This window comes from Centropristis striata, chromosome 6, assembly GCF_030273125.1.
Source record: "Centropristis striata isolate RG_2023a ecotype Rhode Island chromosome 6, C.striata_1.0, whole genome shotgun sequence".
Taxonomy (NCBI): Eukaryota; Metazoa; Chordata; class Actinopteri; order Perciformes; family Serranidae; genus Centropristis; species Centropristis striata.
The window spans coordinates 10,290,258-10,314,463 of record NC_081522.1 but is presented as its reverse complement, the minus strand read 5'-3'; the positions used below and the strand labels follow the sequence as shown (position 1 = coordinate 10,314,463).

General features: G+C 37.6%; 2 protein-coding genes across 2 annotated transcripts; both read right to left on the bottom strand.

Moving 5' to 3' along the window:
- Positions 1–724: 724 nt before the first annotated feature.
- Positions 725–8,071, bottom strand: gnb5a (guanine nucleotide binding protein (G protein), beta 5a). The gene is made up of 11 exons (XM_059335577.1): positions 7,846–8,071; positions 7,140–7,276; positions 6,977–7,018; positions 5,780–5,856; positions 5,540–5,672; positions 5,106–5,249; positions 4,924–5,015; positions 3,228–3,276; positions 3,041–3,137; positions 2,207–2,373; positions 725–1,766 (listed from the first exon to the last, which is right to left on the bottom strand). The coding sequence occupies exons 1-11, from the start codon at positions 7,979–7,981 to the stop codon at positions 1,755–1,757; spliced, it is 1,086 nt and encodes a 361-aa protein (XP_059191560.1). The 5' UTR covers positions 7,982–8,071; the 3' UTR covers positions 725–1,754.
- Positions 8,072–9,431: 1,360 nt separating this feature from the next.
- Positions 9,432–23,294, bottom strand: myo5c (myosin VC). The gene is made up of 40 exons (XM_059335540.1): positions 23,176–23,294; positions 22,720–22,830; positions 22,444–22,615; positions 21,491–21,635; positions 21,260–21,416; positions 20,409–20,552; positions 20,234–20,315; positions 20,035–20,142; positions 19,845–19,951; positions 18,945–19,210; positions 18,771–18,852; positions 18,525–18,665; positions 18,312–18,434; positions 17,728–17,811; positions 17,466–17,597; positions 17,238–17,335; positions 17,066–17,152; positions 16,868–16,979; positions 16,264–16,475; positions 16,019–16,184; positions 15,767–15,913; positions 15,527–15,691; positions 15,313–15,406; positions 14,910–14,973; positions 14,532–14,806; positions 14,377–14,440; positions 13,749–13,829; positions 13,459–13,639; positions 13,261–13,354; positions 13,107–13,170; positions 12,860–13,028; positions 12,668–12,752; positions 12,489–12,587; positions 12,192–12,346; positions 11,810–11,899; positions 11,549–11,699; positions 11,175–11,460; positions 10,921–11,095; positions 10,757–10,837; positions 9,432–9,773 (listed from the first exon to the last, which is right to left on the bottom strand). Exons 1-40 carry the CDS (start codon positions 23,200–23,202, stop codon positions 9,621–9,623), a joined length of 5,229 nt encoding a protein of 1,742 aa, XP_059191523.1. The 5' UTR covers positions 23,203–23,294; the 3' UTR covers positions 9,432–9,620.
- Between the last annotated feature and the right edge of the window lie 912 nt (positions 23,295–24,206).

Genomic DNA, 24,206 nt, shown 5'->3' with positions numbered 1-24,206 from the left:
AGCTTAATAAATAAATAAATAAATAAAAACATGACATAGAAATATTGATGAAATATACAAAGAGTGACAGATACAAGTAATGGGCAGAAAATAAAAGCAGAAAAAAGGGAAGTAGAAAAAGTAAAAAAAAAAAAAAAAAAAAAAATACATTAACTGAATGATGTCGTTTTTTCCCCCCTCAAAATATCTTTCTTGCAGAGCTTGTATATCTAATGTAGCTTGGCAGGGTGTATTTCACCCTTTTCAATTGAACATTTGGGTTCAAACTGGACCTTTACACATTGCTCTTCATCAATATTTTATATTATTTAACTGATAACTTTAGTGCAAAGTGAGGCAAACAGTTTCAAGTAAAAAAGAGAAACAAATCAATATTTCTTTTCAAGCTATGTGATGACGCATGCACCCAAATACAGTAATTCGATTAAGATAACTTTATCTTAACTACAATTCACAGTTTATTTTAACCAACATTTGGGTTCCTCGTTTACCTTTACACATTATTTTCCTTTATTCTGCAGAGAACCCTGTCCTGAGCTGCATGCACTATTGTAGTTAGAGCCCAGTTTGTTAATCACACTGAAAAAATGTGTGATGTAAAACAAAACTGCAATCTTCAAATTATATTCCCTTAAATTTAAGTTAGTATGTGCTTTGTATTACCCATTTAGACAACATTCTTCAACAAGAAGATAAAACAAAAAGAACAATAATGAGAAAGTGATGATATTCAAAACTCAGTTTATTATGTTTGCAATACTTTGATAAACAGTCCCTTTAATAACTGTACACTAAACTACAATAAAATAATTGCAGTAAATATGAAATTACAGCCATTGGACAACTGCATGAAAAGGAGTACATTCTAAGAATTTAGACATTTTTTTTATTATCATATATTTGTGTTTAGATATCTAGTGGGGGACCACAGGGTTCAGGGTGTCTGCAGTGTGCACATAAAGCAGGAAGTGGCTTCCACAGCTGGAAACAGACGGATGAGAGGTAAACCATCTTTGAAAATCATAAGGAGGTAAAATCAACATTATGTGGTTTAGCTTTACCTTTAAATATGTGCTTTTTTCTCTTTACATTAGAATAATATTGGCAGGTGAGTTGCTTTCAAGGCTTGTTGGGTGCACAGGGTGCGTTTTTTTTTTTTTAAATAATATCTTATGTAAATGCTTCTTTATATCCAATACTATATTTACTATTTAATTTATAGAGGAGCCACAACTCTCCATCCATCCTTCTCTCTTTTCTCAGTCTGTTATGGGAAAGCAAAGCTGCAGCCTTCATAAAAACTGTACTGCTCCTCCTGCAGATGTATTTTGTTTCCTAGTATTTCATTTTCAGACTGCATTCCTCCATTATTTTTTGTGCAAAAAAACATAAATAAACAAGTAATGTCCTTTATGTGGGCACACACATCACTTTATTGTGTCAAATCTATCCTAAACTGATGCTAGTCACTACCAATGTTATTTTCTGCAATATACATTTTACATCTTTAAGTTGTCACCTTTAGTACTTCTGTGCAGTTTTCTTTCAGTCATACTGGAATACAAGCGTGCCGTTTGGTTTAGTTACTCTGTAAATCTACCGTGGCCATGAGACTGGAGTATATACAATGCTATTGATATGCCGTATTTACAACCAAAACCGAGTCTCTATCTTTGTGATTGTACTCTAGCAACAGAAACGTTGGTGTGTCTTCAGTAGGTCTGTGTACCATTTAATCCTCTGTGTCTTTGTCCTTAAGCCCAGATCTGGAAAAATAAAACAGAACACATTACAAGATATCACCAGAGAGGTCAATGAACTCTGCAAAGTTGTCAGGTCAGACAATAATAACATCACAGTGAAAAAAGGCTATGTTATAAAATTGAAAAAAGTTACAATAGAAAATATGAAAACGTTTAAGAAATGCATGGAAGAAAAACATTTGTAACAACATTTGTTTTAATGTGAAAGAGCTGCAATTTTGGAAGAATATGCAAAATATTTTGTATATTTGTTTAATAATATTTAAGTATTTGACCAGCTGCTGAGATTCTGTCCTCATGATTTGGTCACTTTAAGATGCAAGATTTTAAGATGCATAATTGTTGTACATGGCATGTGTTGTTTTATATGTAAGTGCCGAAGACAAAATTTCCATTTCATGCACATCTAATGGGGCATAATCTGAATCTGAATCATGTCATACCCGAAGAGTGTGGTCCCAGGAGCCTGTGCAGAAGGCTGTCCCATCTGGGGAAACACGCAGCGTACTGACACGGTTCTCGTGTCCAAACAGGATAGAGACCCGTGTTCCTTTGAGAACATCCCAAACATTTATGGTGTAGTCATTGTAGCCGCCAAACAGTAGCCGACCTGAACGATACAGAAAACAAACAAACATTAACATGCTTTTAATTTCAATATACCAGGTTGGGGAGTAACACATTACGAACAACAGAATTATGTATTTAAAATACAATATATGTGTAATTGTGTTTAGTTACAGTTAGATCTGCTTTATTACCTCCACCAGGAATGTTATTCTGTTTGGTTTATTTGTCGATTTGTTTGTCTGTTTGTCAGCAGTATTACAGAAAAACCACAGGTTCGATTTTCATGAAACTTGATGGAAGGATGTAGCACGAGCCAAGAGAGAACCCATTAAATGTTGGAGAAAATCCCAGCACGCATTCATAAATTATTTTGCACTTTCTGTTAACTACAGCATGGCCTTGGCGGAGGTCTGCCCTCTCCGAGTTCCCTTCAAGATTGTTTTTGTTTTAATTGCTCTAAAATTCATAAGAGGTATGCATTTTTTTTGATTGAAGTATTCCAAAAGTATTTATAATACATGACTTGATTTGAGTAAAATACATAAACTACATTTGAGATCATGTATTCAGTAATCTGTCATGGAAAATGTTTTGAACGTAAACCCTCCTAACATGCATATTTACAAAAATAAATAATTTTAATCTCTTAGTCATTAACTGCTGCTTGGTTGAATAACCAGAGTAATACTGAAGTGTATATTTCTTACCACTGAGAGAGAAATCAACACTGGAGACCCCAAATATGATGCTCTCTTTGGAATAAATAGCAACTTCTCTGTCCGCCCTCAAGTCATACAGGCGGCACTGTAACAAAGGTCAGTGTTTGAATGTTAAAGATCAATATATTCAATAAGTTTATAACTGTTCTTGAGTAGTAAATATCAGATTACTTACTGTGGCATCATCTGAGCCAGATGCAAATGCATCTCCGCTGGGGTAATATCTATAAAAAACAGAAGAAACAGACACAGTGAGGAACAAACAGCGCTCTTGTGTAGGATTTGAATAGATCAGACTTTAGTGACTCCCAGTGGTGGTTTGAATAAAAGGACACTGAGAATGAATGAGCTAAAACCATCGATTTTCACCTGGATTGTCTCATTTTTCTACAAACAAAAACATAGACTGTCAGAATAATTTTTAAAATGGGTGAGTCTTACTATAATACAATAAGTGTACAAATCATGCATAATCATATCATATCTGCTTAAGTAATGTTTAACTAAGGCATGATTAATGATGATTTAATGTGTGAATTAATGCAGGATGTGTCATGAATTCCTATTGCTCACATGAGATTTGTTCACACTTAACAGATCATAAATTACGGAGTGTTAATTCACAGTTACTTTATGTAAAGTAGTTGCATTTGCAGTTACATAAAAGTTTATTTCACAGCCTCTCTGAAAGCAGAACAGTAAAATGTTAATATTTGCACCTGACAACCAGTTTGAAAGCTTCATGTTTCTGTGAGAATGTACTGTTAATTTGTTTGCATATGGTAACATAAAAACATTTAAGAAAATGTATTAAATATCTGTTAATGATTACCAAATGTTTTCTAAGCCGTCTATCAACATTATTTAGTATTATTGTTTTAAAGTTACAACCGATAATTATTGCTTGATAAATGTTTAATAAATGCTTTGTAACGTATCTTTCAAGAATATTTATATAGATATTAACAGTGCACAAATAATCATTATCTTATAGATCACCAATAAAAGATTTAGTGGTGTGAAATGAATGTAACTTGATGCTTTATAAACCACTTATTAACCATTTAACAAGTTGATATAATGTTCATAGACAGTTTACAAAACAATTATTAACCGTTTAAAAATTCTTGCAAATATCCGGTCCATTTATGCATTTCATATTCTGTTTATAAATGTTTTACAAGTGATTTCGTAAAGGTTTTCAAATAATTAGGTAATCATTCACACATATTTAATAAAATGTTACAACGTGTGCAGCAATTAACTGTCAAATAACAGACTAGAAATGACAACATTACTAAACATTTACATTTTAAATGAAAAAATAAATAAATTAAAAAATATATGAATAATCAATGTATTGTTTCTTAACAGTAAAATAATAATAGTAAAATTAACTAAAGTTTATATCACTTTTAAGTTTCCATTTAATAACAGTGATTTTTATAAAATATACTTAATTAATGCCTGAAGTGAACTGTAACACTTAATTATTGATTGAAGTCATAATGACCTGTTAATTTGTTAATGATGAGAAACAGGAAATCATGATACATCCTGCATTCATTTAAACATTAAATCATCATGAGGCATGCATTAATTAAACATTACTTAACAATATGATTTGTATTTTTTGTATTGTATTACAGAAAATAATAATAATGATAATAATAAACTTCATCCAGTTACAAGGTGCTTCACAAAATACAGTACCATATAATATATGTGCAAAGATAGCGACTCATATCAGCATTTTTCTGACTAATGGTTGAATTAATAATTATTTATATAATATATATATATATATATATATATATATATATATATATATACATATCTGTTCTGAAAACTGGTAATTGGCAATCACTTACCGCACACTATTTATGTCTGATTCATGAGTTTCAAAGGACTGAATACACTGTCCTGAGCGCATGTCCCACACATTGGCCTTCTTATCACAGCCCTGCAATAACACAGAATAATGCAGAATATGACCAAACATTTCAAAATAATTCAGTAACTAGTAATAAGCTGTAGCGAAAGGTGTCCTCACCCCTGAAACAAACGTGTTTCCGGTCTCGGAGGGGGCCAGGTCCAGACAGAGCACGTCTGCTGCGTGTCCGTGGAAACTCTGCAACAGCTGCCCACTCTCCACATCCCATAATGCACACGTCCCGTCCCCGCTGGAGGTCAGGATCTTTAACAGGAGCAGACGAGGAGGAGGAAGAATAAAGGCTGTTGAGTAAAAGTCGATGTGGGCTAACACACACACACACACACACACACACACGGCTATAAATGGATTGTCTTTGCTGTGTGAAACATCATGTGACCAGGACATCAAACCAGGAGCAACTGGCTGCTGTGAATTATTAACAAAGTGGGGCACCTTACATGGGAGGCAGTGATTTCTGATTAATAATGACAGAAATAGGGATAAGTAGAAAAGCTGCTTTGTGTGTTTTTGTGCATGTTTGATATTCTCACCTGCATATCGGAGTTGGTGAAGCTGCAGGCGGACAGGTAGTTTGTGTGCATGGCCACTGACTTCTTCTTGGCAGCCAAGTTCTCATTCTTATCCAGAGACAGAGGATACACTGAGCATTTATTATCCAGGCCCCTGAGACAACAAAACAACCGCAGTTTACAAAAAAAAACTAAAAAAAAACATAAGCCCAAACAGATGACTCGCTACATTTGGATAGTCACGTGTTTTTTTACACTCACCCACAAGCTACAGCACAGCCGGACGGGGCGTAGGCGCAGGCCATCACCCAGGTGCAAGGCATTGTCACAGCGTGCTCCTAATGAATATCAAAGGACAAAGCTGCATGAGCCGCACCGGGACACTGAGATCAATCAAATTAATTGAAATCGCTTAATTAGAGCAGAACAAGAAGCTGCAGGCCGGCAGACATCAGGGGTGTTACAGTTTCTCCAAAACTGGAACTGAAAAATACTTTAAAAAGGCTTTTTACAATACATTTAGACATTGTTGTAGTCATTTTTAAACTCTGTCCTCGTTCTTATAAATTAAATGTATCTAATTATAGCATCTTTTGCATCGTAACACATTGTAAATATCCTGTTTATGTGGAAATACTAAGCCTGTCTCCTCCGATTATTATGAAGCCTATATTTGATTTTCTAAATGATATTGAGGAATGGGAAAATTGTCAATTACAGGCTAGACAGATGACTTTTCTACGCAATATACACATATTATTTAATACTTGTTATATCTGCTATCTTTTCATGTCTTTCTTTTTGGTTAATCATTTTAACATTTCAACAAACTAATATACCTACAGATGAGCATGTACATAAACATAAAACCTAAAAAAATAAATAGTACAGAATGTAAAAGAAATTGTTCCTGTTTGGGAGTTACATTTTAATAGTTTATCAATTCTGTCAGTTTCATCAACTAAATTATTTTCCATTGTCTGTTTTGGGTCCTGAAAAATGACCATTTATTGCACTTTTCTTCAATTTTGACTTGGAGTATATACACTGTATGTATATTATAAAATATATTTTTGTTCTTGTTGTCACTTTTTTCCTGTGATTTTTTAACTCCTGAGTTGGTCAATTAAGTTAATATCTTATCTTCAGATGTAATAAAGTCTGATGAATTAAAGAATCTCTTGGGTAGAACTCCTTACAACTCCATGACCTCTGATGATGGGTAAAACAGCTATTAGTATCTGATAGCTTCATTTGAAGTGTTACAAGCTAAAAAATCTCATTAAGACTATAATTAATTATATTCAAGGAGGACTTGGTTTAAGTGAGCATAGGTGAAAGCTGTTTTTTAAGAAGCTTATAGGAGGATGTGGTAGGAAAGGGTAACATTTGCAAAATCCCTTTAATTTGCTTTTAATTTTCTAATAAAATACATGTACATTAATATTGAGGAGTTACCTTGTTGGTGGTGAAAGCATCCCAAACAATCACTTTCCCATCCTGCAAAGAGATTAGAGCAAGAACAATATAAAAGACCAATCTAAACTGGCTCTAATTAGCTACAAGATGGGAAATCAGAGTTGAGAACAGATCAAACAGGATCAGAATCATAGAGTGTGACCTGTGAGGAGCTGACGATCCTCCTCTTGTCCTTACACCAGTCCATACACAGAACTTTGTTGCCGTGTCCCTTCAGAGTTCTCCGGGTCTTCATAACAAACTGACCCAGCCCCTCCACCTTCTCCGCCACCTGATGTACTGCACACACACACACACACACACACACACACACACACACACACACACACATTTACACATAATGCACAATACATTAAACTCTCTCCTGTATACACCCTGGATTAATATTCCCAGCAGCAATAAGGATTACAGTAGGCCTACGCTATATGGAGTATATATATAGTATATATTAAATTAATCGTTGTTTAATCTCTCATATCTTTATAAAAACATGTGTTATAAATAGCCTGTTTCTATCATTCTTCCCCACATCTTATTTAACATCATCTATGTAGCTGAGATTTGATTGGACAAAAAAAACCACACAGAATAAATTGTGATGGAAGCAAAGGGCTGTAAAATGGGGAAGCAAACAAACAGCCTGCTTAATAGGTCGCCTGTCAAATATCTGAGGCAACGTCGAGCCAATCAGATCAATAATCACTTTAGACACATTCACATCCCAGTAAAAGTGGCAACAATTCACCTCCCGCTAAAATACACCCGTCTATAATGAGACATTTGCTGTTATTTTTCCCGTCACAATGTTAACGGTGAATCGAGGCCTCTCCATTTTCAGCAGCACTCACGCTCGACATCGTGCAGCTTCGCTCTTTCCTCCTCCAGCTTCGTCTTCAGCGTCTCCGACTCCGTTTTGAGGTGGGCCAGAGTCTCGTTCAGCTGTACCTCCTGTGTCGCCATTTCAGGGATTAGAGGGGATCTCATATATTTCCTTTGTGCAGGCAGCGATCGGCAGCGAAAAGGCTTAAAGCAGAGCTAACAGCTGATGCTGCTGTCATGACGTCAGAGGGAGAAGATGCTCCTCCAGTTTCCAGATGGAGGAGGAGGAGGAGGAGGATCCTGCATCCTGGTGATGCTGCTGCTGCTCCACACGGGCTGCACCCTCAGCAGCCTCACTACTCTACCGCTGAAAAATGTATTTATATACCGCAGACCTAAAAATACGACTGTTTGTAATGCAACATTTACAGATCACACTCCAGTATTCCATCATCATAATAATATATATATATAATTGATTAATCAGATTAATCAGCAAATATGTTTTCATATTAAACCACTTTTTAAAAATATATTACAATATTATATAATCCATCGTTTTTAGTTGAAGGCACACTATGCAGGAATTGTCTATGGTTTGTATTAAAAATAAATAAATCAAGGTTTGCCTCCTACCGGGCTCAAGGAAAATTAAAGTAAACCCCAGATTCAGTCTTGTTTTGGAAAGAGCTTTGTCTGTTTGGTGTTTCGGTTTTCTCTGGAGGCCTATCTGCGTTGTTTTTTTTCCAGCAAGTCCTCCAAACCATATGACAACAAAGGTAATTTGTTTCTACCTGTTAATAAGACACAGGATCGTTTTCAGAATTAGCACACCTACCACTGACAGAAGATTAAGACACACTCATACAACTTTAAACATGCTGTTAATGTTGTATAACTTGCAGTTTGGCAACAAAACTGCTTGCTTAAGGTTAGGAAGATGGAAGGGACATGGTTAAACGTAGCAAGAGATAGGTACAAAATGTTTTAATATATATCCGAAATTTAAAACATCCCTTTTAAGAGCCTATTGTACTCTCTATACAGCCCACTTGTGGCTGTAATAAAGCAAAAAAATGAAAACGCTTTAGGTGACACTTAATGATGCATTCAGAATCTTGCTCAAGAAATGGACAAATGCAAGTGTCTCTGAGTAGTAATGTTTTTTCCTGCTGTGTTGCGGAATTTCATACAAATTTAAATGTCAATTGGTCTAATTGGTAATGGCCATAAAGGCCGTACCTGAGCCAACACAAAGTGACGTAGGGTTTTCCTTTCTTGTTTTTGGAACAACTGTCTATTATGTATTTTAATCAATGTGATTTTTAACTCCAATGATTTTATCTCTGTGATGTTGTCCTCGAAATTCATTAATTTTATGATTTTAATACTGATATGGCGCTATGTGTCTGAAATAAGAGCAAAAAAGGCCACTAGCATGCTTTCAAACAGCATTAAGACCTTGATGTTTGAAAAAAAAAAAAGAGAAAAGCAGCAAATCATCTCACTGGAGAAGATGAAACCAAATAAGTGGAATGGAGTTGACTAATGGATTAATAAATGTTGCTTTAATAAAATGAACAAAAATATTTGAAATCCATGGGTTATTAGAAAAAAGATTTCCTTCAGAAGGTCGTGCGTTGGAGGAACATGGCATCTACATTTAAATAACCCCTCATATGAATATATGGTGATAATTTGTTTATTTAAAATGTTTATACATTTATATATACAATAAGATACAGCCATAGGCCACCAGACTATGAATCAGCCATGAGGAGTAAAAGGTCGAGGGCTGGCTGCGTCAGATCCTGGTGACAAAACCCAGATGAAGGCTGCTCGGGACCTGCAGCAGCTCCAGAGCCTGTGAGGACGGGCAGAAAGGAAACGTGACCTGGAAACGATAGTCTGAGTCCAGCATCAGCTGTGAGGACCCGTCACGATCTTGTAGTAAAGACTGCAACAAGGAGCAGAGCGGCATATTTAGTGCAGAAAATGCATGGCAGATGAACAAATATATCAAGACGTTACACTGTGCTTTAGAGATATAATATGCAGCATTTCTTTAAAAAAAAGAAATGACTATAAAACTATAAACTCATACAAAAACAAGCAGTACTGCCTTTACTTATATTATCGCAGGTCGTTGCCTGCTCGGGCCCAAATAATTCCTCTCAATCCTCACTTACGACCCACTAAAAAGCATTTGGCGGAGTCTGTATCTGCAGAGACCCTGCCCTCTGACTCTATTTTCTCTCTTTTTCCTATTTTTGCTGTGTCCAGGTGTTTTTTGTATGATCAAAGCGCCTTTGGGCCCCACATGGGTGTGTAATAGTCAGTAATAACAGTGTGCAGGGTGTGCAGTTTGTCCCAGATCATCAAATACTGCAACTTTGTCAAGCCCTCAGGGTCTGACAGACACACAAGGCACCCTCCCTCTGTATGATACAATGTGGCAGTTTTTGACAACCTGTGATGAGAACAAGATGTTATATTTTTGTGTGTTTTAATGTGCTTCATTGTTTCCCCTGCTCCACATCTTTCTCCTCTGCTTTGTCCTGCTATCAGTGTCAGTTTGACCAAGGCGGGGGGAGAGCCACAAACAGCTTCATTCACACAAAATCCAACAATGCGACATCATTCTGCAGGGTGGTGCAGAGACGTGTGTTTATATATACTTTAGAATATATCCACTGTGAAACAATCAGAAAATAACGTTTTATTCCTCTGATTCACTGCTTTATTCTCACTTATGCGGCTCCCTCTCTTCATTCACTGTCTAGCTCGCTCGACCACCCCTGTTCTCTTTGGTTGGTTGAGCCGAGGTGAGCTGTGTGTTTGGATGCTATGTGTTTACAAACACCAAATGACAAAAGTTAAATATTATAGCTCTCAATTAAAAAGCCGAAATATAATATATATAAAAATAATTGTGCTCACCTGAACTTTGCGGACAAATGATGATGACACCCGTTTCTCAAAGTCGTCGATGGGAGTATAGGAGTTCAAAATCTTGACAATCTGCAAATTGGAATGTGAGTTTTGTTTTATATCAGTGTGAAGCTGAATTTTTCCAATATCAGAGATATGCATAAATAAAGTACCTGAACAGGGTTGAGTTCAGTGCATTTCTCTGTGATCTCCTTGGCGTCGTCCTCATTGGACTTGTTGACCTGCAGTAGCCAGGCGGCCTGAGACAACGGCCTCAGAGTGTCTATAGCATTAGAGGTCTGCAGATCCTTCTCCTTCAGCCATTCCTCCAGGTAGCTGATATTACACCTAAACAAACAGAAAAGCCATCAATTAATTTCTGTCTGCATAAGAACACAGTTTTATTCTTAGAAAACCAACCACAGACCTGATTTGCATCCCCTTCCTGCAGGAGCACATATCTTTGCGGAGCATGATGTTGTTGAGCGTGGTCGCACCAACGAGGAAGAACATCTGCTTGACAGCCTGTTTGATGAGGCCCTGCTCCATGCCGTGCTGGCTCATGGTGGCGTGGAAGCCGCTGAGCTGCTGAACAATGGAGGAGATGGTGTGCGTCTCTGAGTCCTCGTAGATGCTGTTGGAACGCTTCCTGAAGCCCGAAGGCTTCATGCTGGAAATCCCCTGTAAACTCTCATGCTCCAACATACCGGGTACTGTTAGGAAAATAAAACGGCATATTTCAGGTTGCTTATAAAAGGTTTAAACTCTTCGCGTGATACTGATGAACTGATGGTAAAATACCAATTGCAGGAATGAGACTCTTCTCCATGATGGAGATAAACTGATGGTAGATTTGGATAGCCAGGTCGCTGAGAATCTGTCTGTGTTCAGACAAGTCAAAATTCTGCAAGCAGTTCTTTTTCTGGCGAGGAGTGTTTTGTTTCATGAACTCCTGTTGTTAACAGAAAGCAAAACAAGAAAATGTGAAAATGTGCCAATGCATATGGCATCTTAGATGGACAAAAACACAGTGCTACCAGGGTAAATACAGTAAATACAGACCTCCTCCCCGCTGTACTGCTTCAGACAGTTGAGCAGCTGATACATGTTTGAGAGCCAGAAAGAGAGCAACTCAAAGTCTTTGTGGTGACTCTGAAATGAAAAAAAAAATCATCAGTCAAAGTTTTTTTGCTTTCATTTATTTTCAGGAACTAAATTTCTTCCTAATTCTTAACAGATAACAGTGACATTTTATGTTAGTCATGCAACTTGACAGCTGTTTATCCTTTTCACATAATTAATATCTCAAAGTGAAATAATGAAAGAAAAGTAAACCACTGCCAACACACCGTATCTTAGATAAGGTTATGAATAATGGCTTTTGGATTATATTCAAGCAAATCTAAAGTTGTGATAAAGGCTATAAGAATGACAATTTCCTCACCATTATGACTTTTTTGACAGCACCGATGATCGCATTCATGAGAGACTTGAGTTTGACTTCATCGTTCAGGTAGTCGGCGTGGCGGACGCACATGAAGAGGAGGTAAGCTGGCAGACTGGGGATCATACTGACCACCACACCTTTGGGCCTCAGGTCTGTTAGTAGATCAGGACATTTCATGTAGCTATAATCTACTCCTGCTCAAAATCAAAAGGCTTTTCCGACAAATATGTAGAGGAAGGCCGAAAAAGTCACAAAATTAATGTTTAATATAAAAATAATACAAAAGCAGAATACCCAGAATGATGTTTTGAATGAGCCTGGATTCATCTTCTCTCTTGTACTCCAACATGCCGAGGTAATCTTTGGGAATGGCAGGCGCAGACGTTTGCTTCACTGAGTGAGAAAAATTAAAGTGGTGAGCATGGAGAAAGTGAATTAATTTTATAATGCATATGTATAAGTGGTAGTGCTACCTTTCTGTGATGTTTCAAGGCTCTTAATTTGATTCTGGAGTTTCTTTATTAATCTATCTTTCTGGTCGAGCTGCTCCTCAAAGTCCTGAAAGAAAATCGGAATTTGTTAGTCTTTCATACAGACAAGACAGGCCCTCATTCTGTAACCCTCAGTATCCACACTCACTCACTCACACACACACACACACACACCATATTCTCAGCAGTTAACTGTGAAGTCTCCTGTCTCAGTTTGCACTTGGCCTCGCTCTCCATCAGCAGCTGTCTCTTCAAGTGATCATTGTCGTCTTCAAGCTCCTCGACTCTGCCTTGAAGCTCCCTCTTCGTCTCCTCCAGCTCTTCAGCTTTCTCCTCAAAGTGCCTAAAAGCAACAAAAATCAGGCCGGCTCAAAAAATCACTTCTTTAATCAAGAAACTGACTAAAATCTGAGTATTTTACCTGCGTTGTGAGGTTTCTTCTTTAATCTTCCTTTGAAGAACGTTTGTGATCTCCTCAGTTTTTTCTTTCGGATGAAAAACAAAAGAACATGTGAAATACTTATTTGCAACAGAGCTTTAGAATTAAATATTTGCAATAAAACCTGCAGCTCTACCTGCTAATTCTCTGCTCTGCTCCTCTACATGGGCTTCTAATTCTTGTTTTTGTCTCTGCAGCTCTGACGCCTGCAGTTTCAGCTCTGGTATAACCTGTGGATCACATAAAATAAGGGGACAGCACAAATCATGGTATGTTCTGCACTTCATCTATCTAAAAAAAAAAGAAAAATATAATTAAGACAGTATTCACGCACTGAGTTCTCGCTGCTGAGCCTGGACACTTCTTGGCGAATATTCTCGTTGACGTTACTTTTCTCCTGGAACAGGTTTTGCAACTTGCTGTTCTCGTTTTGGAGGTGGTCCAGTTTTAATGTTAAGCCCTCCACTTGTGTCTCATAGCTTTCCTTCTGCTCCCTCTGGTGGTTTTCCAGTATTCTGTCATCAAAGGTGGAAACATGTCAAACAGGATCAAGAGTCAACAAGTCTGTCACAACAATACAAAACTGGAAAACATGTCAAATGTAAAAAATAAGTAAAAACACACTTGGTAGCTTTCTGTAGACCATCAAAGGCCACGAGCAAATCTTCAATTTCATAAATCTTCTCAGAGTCATCTGGAGTCAGCCTTTAGATGAAAAGAAAAATAATTGTAGACGTGTGAAACAACTTTACATGTTCAACACTGAACAATCATCGTTATGCAGTTTCTGTTTTGATGAAGAGGAAGACTAGCTGCATTTCTGTTATTCATATACATTTGGTTTAAATTTACACCGTCAAACATGATGTTGGGGGTTGTGAATGAAAATTGTCCGCAAGATATTAAATATAGTTATACTGTTTGGTAAAAATATTTATATGTAAAGCTCAATCAAGAACTAATCTGAATCTAAGCCATAAAAATACATTGCAAAGCCAATTTCTATTGAAAAAAACAAACCATTACAAAGTAGTATAAGACAACATAAAATAGGAAAAAATACATATATTTCTTTTTTATTTATCTGTACCAACAATTTAATTTGAATTACCAAACAAATCCAATTAGTTTCTTATTTTTGTCCAATTGTTTCCGTTTGTTCTTCCTCTTTTTTGAGGTTATATTGTGTGAAAATGTGTGAAATGAAATTACAGAATGAAATGTGGATTAAAAAAAAAAATCTTTATGTTACCCCAAAAGCACCTCCTCTTCAACAACACCCCCAAGAAGTTGTCTCGTGATGTCCTTCATTTTAGCTGCAGAAAAATATTCAGGGATCATCATCAGTATTTATTTATATACAACATTGTATCATTTTCATAACTAAACATTATATAAAGTATGCACCTCGTGCTTCTTCCGACTGTTCTTTAATCTTTCGGTCCGTATTATTTCTCTGGTTCTGCAGGTTGTTGAGATCCCTGCGGAGCTCGGGAATGACTTTGACGTGTTTGGTGAGCTGCAGGACCTGTTCCTGCAGGTCGGAGTTCACCTGGCCCCCCTCCTCAATCGTTCTCTGCAGACTGACTCTCTCCTCTTTCAGTCTCTTAATCTCTTCCTTCAGATTCTCCACCTCCTTCTCATTGTCCTGTCTCTGGATCTCAATGTTGTTCTCTGCAATTCTGCCAAGAATCATCTCATCAACTAACTGAGAAAACTGAACAAGCTGAAGCCACATTTGCTCAAAGCTTTATGAAAAGTAGATTGCACATTTTTATTACTTACTTTCTGAGTCTTGCTTCATATTCTTTCTCTTCCAGAAGGTTCCTCTTTATTTGATCAAAGCTCTCTGTAAGAGCATAAAACCAGTCACAAATACAGAGACAAATACTTGCAATTTGCAATACACTTACAATAAAGTATACTTTTTTTATAAGTACAGCGAAATAACACATTAAATATTGCAAGAATTTACATATATATATATACATATATTTTTAGTACATATACACATAGTGAACTTATTTTAAAGTGCAATTTTTAAAATAAGTTCAATATACTTTTTTTTTTTTAAATCACAAAAAGTAAATATGCTTGTAATAACGATTGTATTTACCTAAATTATATTTCTAATTCAGTAAGTATATTTGACCTGGTTCCAGTAAACAGGAACCTCGACTCTTATTACCTTTGGCCTCTTTGGTGGAAGCTTCAAACTTTTTCTCCAGGTTCTGCTTTTCAAGGTTTAGTGAATCTATTTCCTTTTTAAGCTGTGAGGTTGTCTGGAGCAAGAATAAAAAACAAATTTTAAGGGTCTCATAAAGTCTTTTTCATAATCAAATAAAAAGCTGCAAAGACACAAAAAACAATATTTAAGTTTAAGCATCAACTTCAAGACTAACCAGGCTTGCATCCTCTTTTGCTTTCTTCTCTCTTGCCTCCAGAGACACTTTCAAGTTGGTTGATTTTTGCAGCTGTCCCTCCAGATCCTGCAGCCTGTCCATGGTTTGAGAATGGGAGTTGGCCAAGCTCGTCAGTCTTTCCATTAATCCTCGGTTCTCCTTGTTCTGTAGGGATAGAGGGATTCAGTCACATCCTCCACATAAAAGCTGCAACTGAAGTGACTTTGGAAGCAACTTTACCTGCTCGTCAATCTTCTTCCTGAGCTTCTGCACCCTGTAGGAGAGCTGAACGTTGAGCACCAACCGACGCATGGTTTGAAAACGCCGCCGTGCCAGCCATGCTCTGGCATACTTCTGCAGGATCAGGGCTTTCTGCTCCTCCATCATCTGAGAATCATCAAACATATAGCAGAGCATGAATCACATGTGGTTTTGTTTTGTATTTCCATCACGCTAAATGATACAAATGATGCGTTGATGAACCTCACAGACCTTCTTGTACCGTCTACGGGCCATCCAACCTCGTGTAAAGGCCTGGATGGTGATGGTGGCCAGGCGGACTAACTGGTAGATCTGTCTCATGCGGTAACCTCTCCAGTATCTCTGGATCACCACTGTGGCCCAGCCCTGCTTCAGTGTTGCAGCAGTCACTGTTTTACTGCAAAACAACACAAGTACATGTCAGAACCTTGACAGATACAACAGACGATGCAAGTCTGTAAGTGAACACCTCTAACCGGATTGTCCTCTTTCCACGGATGTACTGTTGGATGATGATGGCTGCTTCTCTCTTGCGCAGGTACTTCCTCCTCTGGCTCCACCCACGCACATGTTTCTGGATGGTCACGCAGGCCCCTCTCAATCGATCCAGACGCAGCTTCTCCAGGTAAGCTACCTGACCGGCTCGGAAGAAGATCTTTGTTCTACCGAACTTGTACTGGTTTGGGTCCTGAAGATCGAGCCATTAGGGCCAAGGTTTTACACAACATGCGGTACACAATAGTGCATGGAAACATAATATTTAAAGGAATACTTAACCGAAAATATAAATTTATACATAAATTTCTCTTCCTGTGTTACCACAGTTACACCTACTGTGTTCACAGTAAAGGAAGAATCCAGAAGAGAGAAAGAAAATTCTTGATGAATTAAAGTAAATGAGGGCCTCATCAACATCAAAACCATAACAAAACAATTTGTTCACAAACTTTCACACAACTTGCGCAGTATAATCCAAATCCCCATTTCCCGATTGTTAAATGAGGCCCCAATTGAATTAATCCAGAATGTTCTAACACTGGGTGAGTATCATTTTGTGGGTGAACCAGAGAGCCAGCTAACCTGAATCAGCCTCTGCAGCACGTTCTTGCAGGTCTGTTTCTTGTCGTTGAGGTCACCCTCCTGATGTGACATTAGGATACTGTATCGGCTGTAAAACTCAATGTATGTCCATCTACAAACAAAAAAACATGTTTACTATTACAACATGAACATATGGGGTATTTTTGTCTGATATAGAACAATGTAATAGAGAATCACCTAGATGGATAGCTCTGTGCACTGATACGAATAGTTTCAAGGACTCCACAGGCTCGCAGCTGCTGCACCACTCTTCCAGAGTCATATCTAAAAAAAACAAGCAAACATTGACCTAAACCACAGACACAAACCTGCACAAATGATTCAGGCAAACACAGTACTCAGTACTTACTCAAATGGGAGCTTTTCATCATTGGGTTTAATGCAGCGTACATAGTGAGGGGTGGTTGCATTCAGTGTTTCCATCAGTAAAGAGAGAGAGCTGCAGAACTACATTCAGCCATAAAAAATACAAGATGTAAATTCAGGTTTATTCTATACACACTGTTAAATATATAATATAATTTCAGCAAGGGAGTTGAATCTCCAGTGAGCAGCAACAGTAAGTAAATATGTTCACCTTATCTCCCACTGAGGTTCTGAGTTGTTTGTTGGCTGGTTTCACTCCCGGTCTGGCAGGCCTCACTTTGACACCTTTAGTGGTCCCAGTGCTTTGCTCCTCCTCTCGGAAAAAGTTGGCCAGAAAAGGAAACTGATTGCAAGCAGGAGAAATGTGTTAAAACGAGAAAAGCAAAGCAGCATGGGTTGCCTTTAGTGATACAAACACTTTGATATCCTGAAAAGTAAAACAAAGACAAAATAAAAACAGATCCTTGGATTACCTTACTAACTCTCAAAATGTCAACCAGTTCTTCATAGAGGGCGTCTCTGTTCTTTTCAAGAAAACCTCTGCATTGATATTCCACCTGTTAATTAAAAAAGACTTTAAAAAAGGGAACTGTCAAAAGCATTAACAGCTCAAAGGGGCTGAGTGTCAGTACTGAAATAACCAAGTACCAAGTATTACTGAAACTTATCTGGTTGTATGACAATTGCATTTGATCCTATTTGTATCAAGATATAGAAATAAATTACTATTTGTATAGCGTTGTATGCAGATAGTCAATGCAAGGATTCTTCAATTTAATGCCGTATGTGATTGGCCCAATACCACAGCAGTTACAACCCATACAGTCTGTGGTGTGGTGCATTTAATGGAGTGGGCAGTTCACTTGATGAACTAGAAAGGAAATAGAAAAAAAGGTATGAAGTACTCTATTGCTATCAGTGTCACTTTTAAGGGATTATTGGTCCTGGCATCATAATTTCTTTAAATGGTACCCAGCCCTAATAGTTAATAGTAGTAGGATTCATTTTTGTACAGCTTGATGCAAGAGATACGTTTCTAAGGGTCAGCAGACTGCACCTTATCTGCAAAGTGTTGAATCACAAATGCCTCATTTGATAACCTGGGCTTCTCAAACAGAGGATTGGCATCGAGGTAGTTGAACAGCTTTTGCAGCCAGCTTTGATCCGTGCCCTGAGGAAACTTTAGAGCAAAAAGACATAATGTATGTGTTAGAGGCACAGCAAAAAAAGAGATATGAAAATGTTAATCGTACCAAGTTCATTCAATTACCAAACATTCTTCATCAAGCAAGTCCAGGATTCCCATCTTTGCTTCAATCAGGTCTATGACCGGCTGGTTGTCATAGAAGTCAATCAGCGTCCATGGGATGTCCTCTTTCATGTACTCCTCTTGCTCCAGTTTGAACACATGCTGATTGAAAACAAGAAGGACAACAGAATTATCCCTCTGAGCGGTTTGAAAGGGTTTGTCAGCAGTCAGTAATTTGCAATGATTTGGAATGAGGGTAATACACACCAAGTTAAACTGCTGTTGAAGTTTCTCATTTGCGTAGTTGATACAAAACTGTTCAAAACTGTTGATGTCAAATGTTTCAAAGCTGAGGACAAAGAACACAAAGATCATGTCAAAAATGGCAGCCAAAAAGACCCCAAATCATCAAGGAGATAAAGAAAAAAGTATCTGCAATACCCATAAATGTCCAGAACACCAATGAAAGCGTGCTGCTTTCCTGGAACCTTTAGTGCAGTGTTTATCCTGTTAATAACACAGTCAAACAGATGGGCGTAGATCTGCTTTGCTAGTGCATCTCTGGCATTCACTGCCCGCTCTTTGGGCACCGGCTTCACCACCGTCTCAGCCACCAGAACGATCCTCCGGTGGCACAGCCAACGCGCCAACTCCTCCGCGCTCACATGGAGCAACTCACAGAAGACTGCCAGGTGTGGATCACTGGCCTGAAAGATATGCAAATCAGGTTTTGTATTAACCAGGTTAAAGGTACTATGAGGAATGTTAGCAAGCTAACAAAAAGAAAAGAAAAAAAAGGCACGCTATGCTTTCTGCCAATACGAAGAAAGCCAGCTTGGAGTTGGTTCTGATCCCCAAAACTAAATTAAAGTCCATCTTTGAATTCAATGCCCTGCTGATAATGACTCTAGTTTTTCCCCTTAACGTCAGTCATATTCCTGTTTGGCCAGACAGGCTTTATTAGATAAAGATCTTGTGTTTTTACATGGACTTTGTGTTGTTGTTGGGTGCCGGTTGTTTTGTCCATTTCTAAGGTTAGCTAGTGTTGCTCATGGTTGCTGCTGTAGAGGAGCTAAAGAACGGTAAGACACTCAGGAGCACGTAAAAATGTTACATCCTTTGGATTTTCAAGTGCCAAGTACTTTACATAGAAATCAGCTCAGAGGCTGTTAAAGGCAACCAAGACAGTAAAGAAAAGTCTGTTTTTTTAGCTATGTTACAATCCGTTCACACATTGGCAATACGACGCAATGAATACATATAAATTGCTTCACATAATACCTTAAATGTTTTAAGAACTGCCTTTGAAAACAATTTAAAGCTCAATCAGTTGAGACTCACAGGAACTGATGATTTGCCATCTCCAGAGCTTCTGATTTCCACATTTCCCAAATGCAGAATGGCTGCCAAAACTTTGAACACATCTGATTGAAAGTCCTCGTTCAACCCTGGAGAGACAGAGAGGGAACTGTAACATTAAAGTCACACCAAAAGAAACATACACTTTGACAGATTAAGTTTTCTTTTTTACCCAGCAGTGAGAAGGTGCGACGAGTCTCCTCCATGTCTTTCTCGTCATCTACACCTTCAATAGTGATCTCACCACCCATGCAGGTGTACTGGAATTTATCTGCACTCACTACATATGACAAGCATATAATCAGGCAATCTTATAATAAAATAACTCAACAATCAGCATGTGTATGATTGGGAAATGTACAAACACTCACACAGTCTTAGATTCTTGAACTCCGGCAGGTGAGCACAGGAACACATCTGGTAGAATATGTGGTAGTTTCGCTCGTTGTCTGCCTGAATAAAACATGAATAAAAGTGTTATGGATAAATAAAAATATATATATAAATATTAAAATACAACAACAACACTGTCATCCCATACACTACCTGAAAAACAACTCTGGATTTCTCTAAGAGATAGGTCCTCATGTTCGCTCCAATGATCCGGTACCGCCTGTCAAAGCTGATCTCTGTGTATTTCCCAAAACGGCTGCTGTTGTCATTCCTGGTGGTCTTTGCGTTTCCTATTGCCTGAAAGAAAATCCCCTCAGGTCATCAGGTGTCTTTTCAAGTTGTCGCATAAATATGAATTGTATTAATTAATACATTGGGAACATACAAATTACTGCGGAAAGGTGAGACACTACAGGCCAAAAACATAATTTTTTCATGCACTGTATTTTTGACATTTATTTTGCTTTAATTTGCATGACTAATATAGTCTGTATATTTGTCCTAAATTCACCAGAGCTCAGCATTAGATAATTTGCATCTTGAAACATAACAAAAATAATTGTCTTAATGTAAGTAATACACTGTGTTCATGGTGATACCTATTAGTTAAAATGTTTACCGTTTTACAATACAATACAAATAGGTAATTTTCTAAAAACGTGTTGTTGTTTTTTTCTTACTCTGATCCAGAAATATCCACTTCAGTAGCACTTACATACTCCAAAATTTCCAATTTAATTTCTATATTCTGAAGGTTTTTACAGAGGGGTTTATTCATATTTCATGCATGTCCAGAAACATGTGGAAACTTGATTTTTTTTTTTTGTTCAGTATTTCCTGATTTATGGAGTGATCAGAAGAAATGTAACATAGTTTCCTCTATAAAGACAAAATAAAACAAGAATTTTAAACCTGGTTTTATCCAATGTTCAGGTTTCTGTTCTGTTAATGTATGTAAATTAGCACATATTTAATAGGATAATGTCTCATTTGTAAAATCTTACCTCTGTTATGGGATTGGATGCTAGGACTTTGTCTTCAACTCGAGTCTTACTTCCAGACTTGCTTACAACAGCAAAGTACCTCATTGCGTATCGAGCAGACACTGTTTTACCGGCTCCAGATTCACCGCTGACGATGATAGACTGGTTCTTGTGATTTCTGGGGAAAAATATACAGCTATAACTACTAGGCGCTATATTCTACTTTATGTGATAATTGCAGCTTTTATTTACCTTGCCATCTGTTTGTAAGCCTCCTCTGCCACTGCAAAGATATGAGGGTCCATGTCTCCCATGTTCTGGCCTGAGTAGGCATGAATGATTGCATCTCCATAGATGTGAAGCTGTTTGTATGGATTTACAGCCACCAGTATAATACCTGTAAAAGAGGAAAGAGCACAGGATGAGCACAAACTGCCAACAGCCTACACTCATGGACAGAAAATTGGACAGTGGACCCCTGGGCACAGACATGTAAGAGGATCCACAAACATAGGAATAGGACACCCAAACCCAAGTCTCTCAAAGACTCTACTCTTAGTCATTTCTGTGTGGTCATTTTGGATCTCAGTGACATCTCTTTGTAGTCGCATTTCTATGATTGTTTTGGATAAATGTTTTGTTGTTTAGCATCTCATGTGTTCATTTTGCATTTCCTTGTAGCCATTTGTAGTTGGGGTGTGCATGCTTTTGGTGGTTTGTGTCTATTTTCAGTTTTTAAAATATCTTTGTGCATCTCTTTGATTATTTGACATGTATCTGTGATGGTTACCAGCTATTTTTAGTTGTGCTCAATTTTGTGATTGTTTTGCATATATTTTCATTATTTTGCATGGCTGTAGTTATTTTGGGTCTCTTTGTGGTCATTTTCCATTTCATTGTAGTCTTTTTATGTATATGTATATATATATGTTTGGTCGTTTTGTGTCTATTTTGAGTAATTTAGCATGCTTTGTGGTTGTTATGCATCTCTGTAAACATTTTATGCCGTCTGTAATCGTTTTGTGTGTTTGTTGTCATTTGGTGTCTCTTTATGATCATTTTATTCAGTGACATTTTGTGAGTCAGATCCCCTGACCGTTGGGGCCCCTGGGCCTGTCCCTGGTAGGCCCCTTCAGTAATCCATGCATGCCTACCCTTAATTGCTTAGATACAGTTTGAAAGTCAAATATTTGTTTCCACAGTACCACAGTAGGTGTAGATGATCCTGGACTCCACAAACCGCACTTTAAGGTTATGCAGGACGGCAGGTTCATGCAGGTAGCTGAGAGCAGTGAGGTCGTTCTCCCCCACCAAGATGTCCGGGTTGCGGAGTGGAGGGAGTTGTGGCTTTGCTGGGTCAACAGGGTAGTGGTTATCCTGTAAAGTTATGTAAAAAGAGGCAGGTCAGCTGTTGCTTCTCAACATCATAAATCCATTGCAGTTGCATCACGCGAAGGTTTTATTAGTCACATTTTACTTACAGTGCCATCTTCAAGAAGCAATTCTAGAACATTATCTCCAAAATGAAAGTCTCTCTTAATCTCGGCTGATTTCCACACATGTTCTGCATCTGGTATCCACACTCTGTTGTACTAAAGGAGAAGATTATATGGTTAACAATTCATCAGTGCTTGCTCTAGTTATTAAAACACATAACACTTCAATGTAATGTTATTCCCTTTGTGAACATTACTTTAAAAAACTCTGAGGACCTTCATTAATTTCTTATTTAACAGCTGGACATTATAGTACATGTCTAACAATCCATAAGTATTTATACCTTTAAAGTTGAGTAAACATTAAAACTTTAAATGTAAGTTTCCTCTACATCCTTGAAACTTCCCTGAGCACTGACAAAGTTTCCATATGTTTATGTAAAACAACATGAAGGTCTAATTATCTCTGTTGTAATAAAGACATGACGCTTTTTCTCTTACCTCGGTGTACAGTTCCAACAAAGCCATGTTTATGCATATTTTTTTAACTTCTCTTGTTAGAATATGTGTTTGTCAGCTGTTGTATCACTGTACTTTCCAGGTTGCCAACGAATTTCTTCCCCGCTGCCGCTCACAACCAGAATCACCGGAGTCAAGAGAAATAAAATGACATCGACTTCCCGGTTGTAATTTTCAAAATAATACTGACTGAATAAATTTTCTTTAATTTGAAATGCACTTATTACCAATATTTCATGATATACTATATCTTTCAAATGTTTAGCCAAGTGTCTGTCTAACAGAATAATGCTTGTTTCAATTTCATGTATATGTGTTTCTTATGTTATAAATTGCATTCATTACTTATACTCTATATTTGAATTCTCTACAGACTCATTTCTGACATAACTATGAAGCTGTTCTTAGGTATAAATACATTTTGTTGTCATAATAATACTGTGTATTAAAACATTGATAATGTTATTGATCTAAAGCATGTGGTCCCAAAACAAATCTAAGGGGAAGTGAAAATGGGATTAGAAATAAATAAATAAGTTAAATGAAAAGTGCAATTTATTCATAACACCTGTCTTTGCTGTTTTGTTTCAGTGAAATATTCGATACTCCTATCACTTAGGACCTCTGAAAAACCTCCTTCATATTAAGCAATCTGAGGGAACTTTTTCGGTTCGACTGCTCATACAAGTCCACAACTAGACACTGCTTAAATTTGAGGGGTCACAAGAGCAACGTGCTCAGAAACCAGTGTTGTTATGAGTCATCCCATCCACAATAACAAACATGGTGATTTTATTCTGAAATCCTTGTCGCTCGTATTCCAGGTGTGTCTCGTGTCTTCCTGTTTGACTTGTCGCTCACCTGCTGCGGACTTTGACTGGATGACTCCGCCCTCCCCGTCTTGTGACAGCGGCTTGTCAGAGTGGGTGTTCTCGTTTGATCAAGGATTCTGACAACAAAAGAAACCGGATACAGACCTTAGTCAGCTCAACGTGTGTGGACGCATTTCAGCC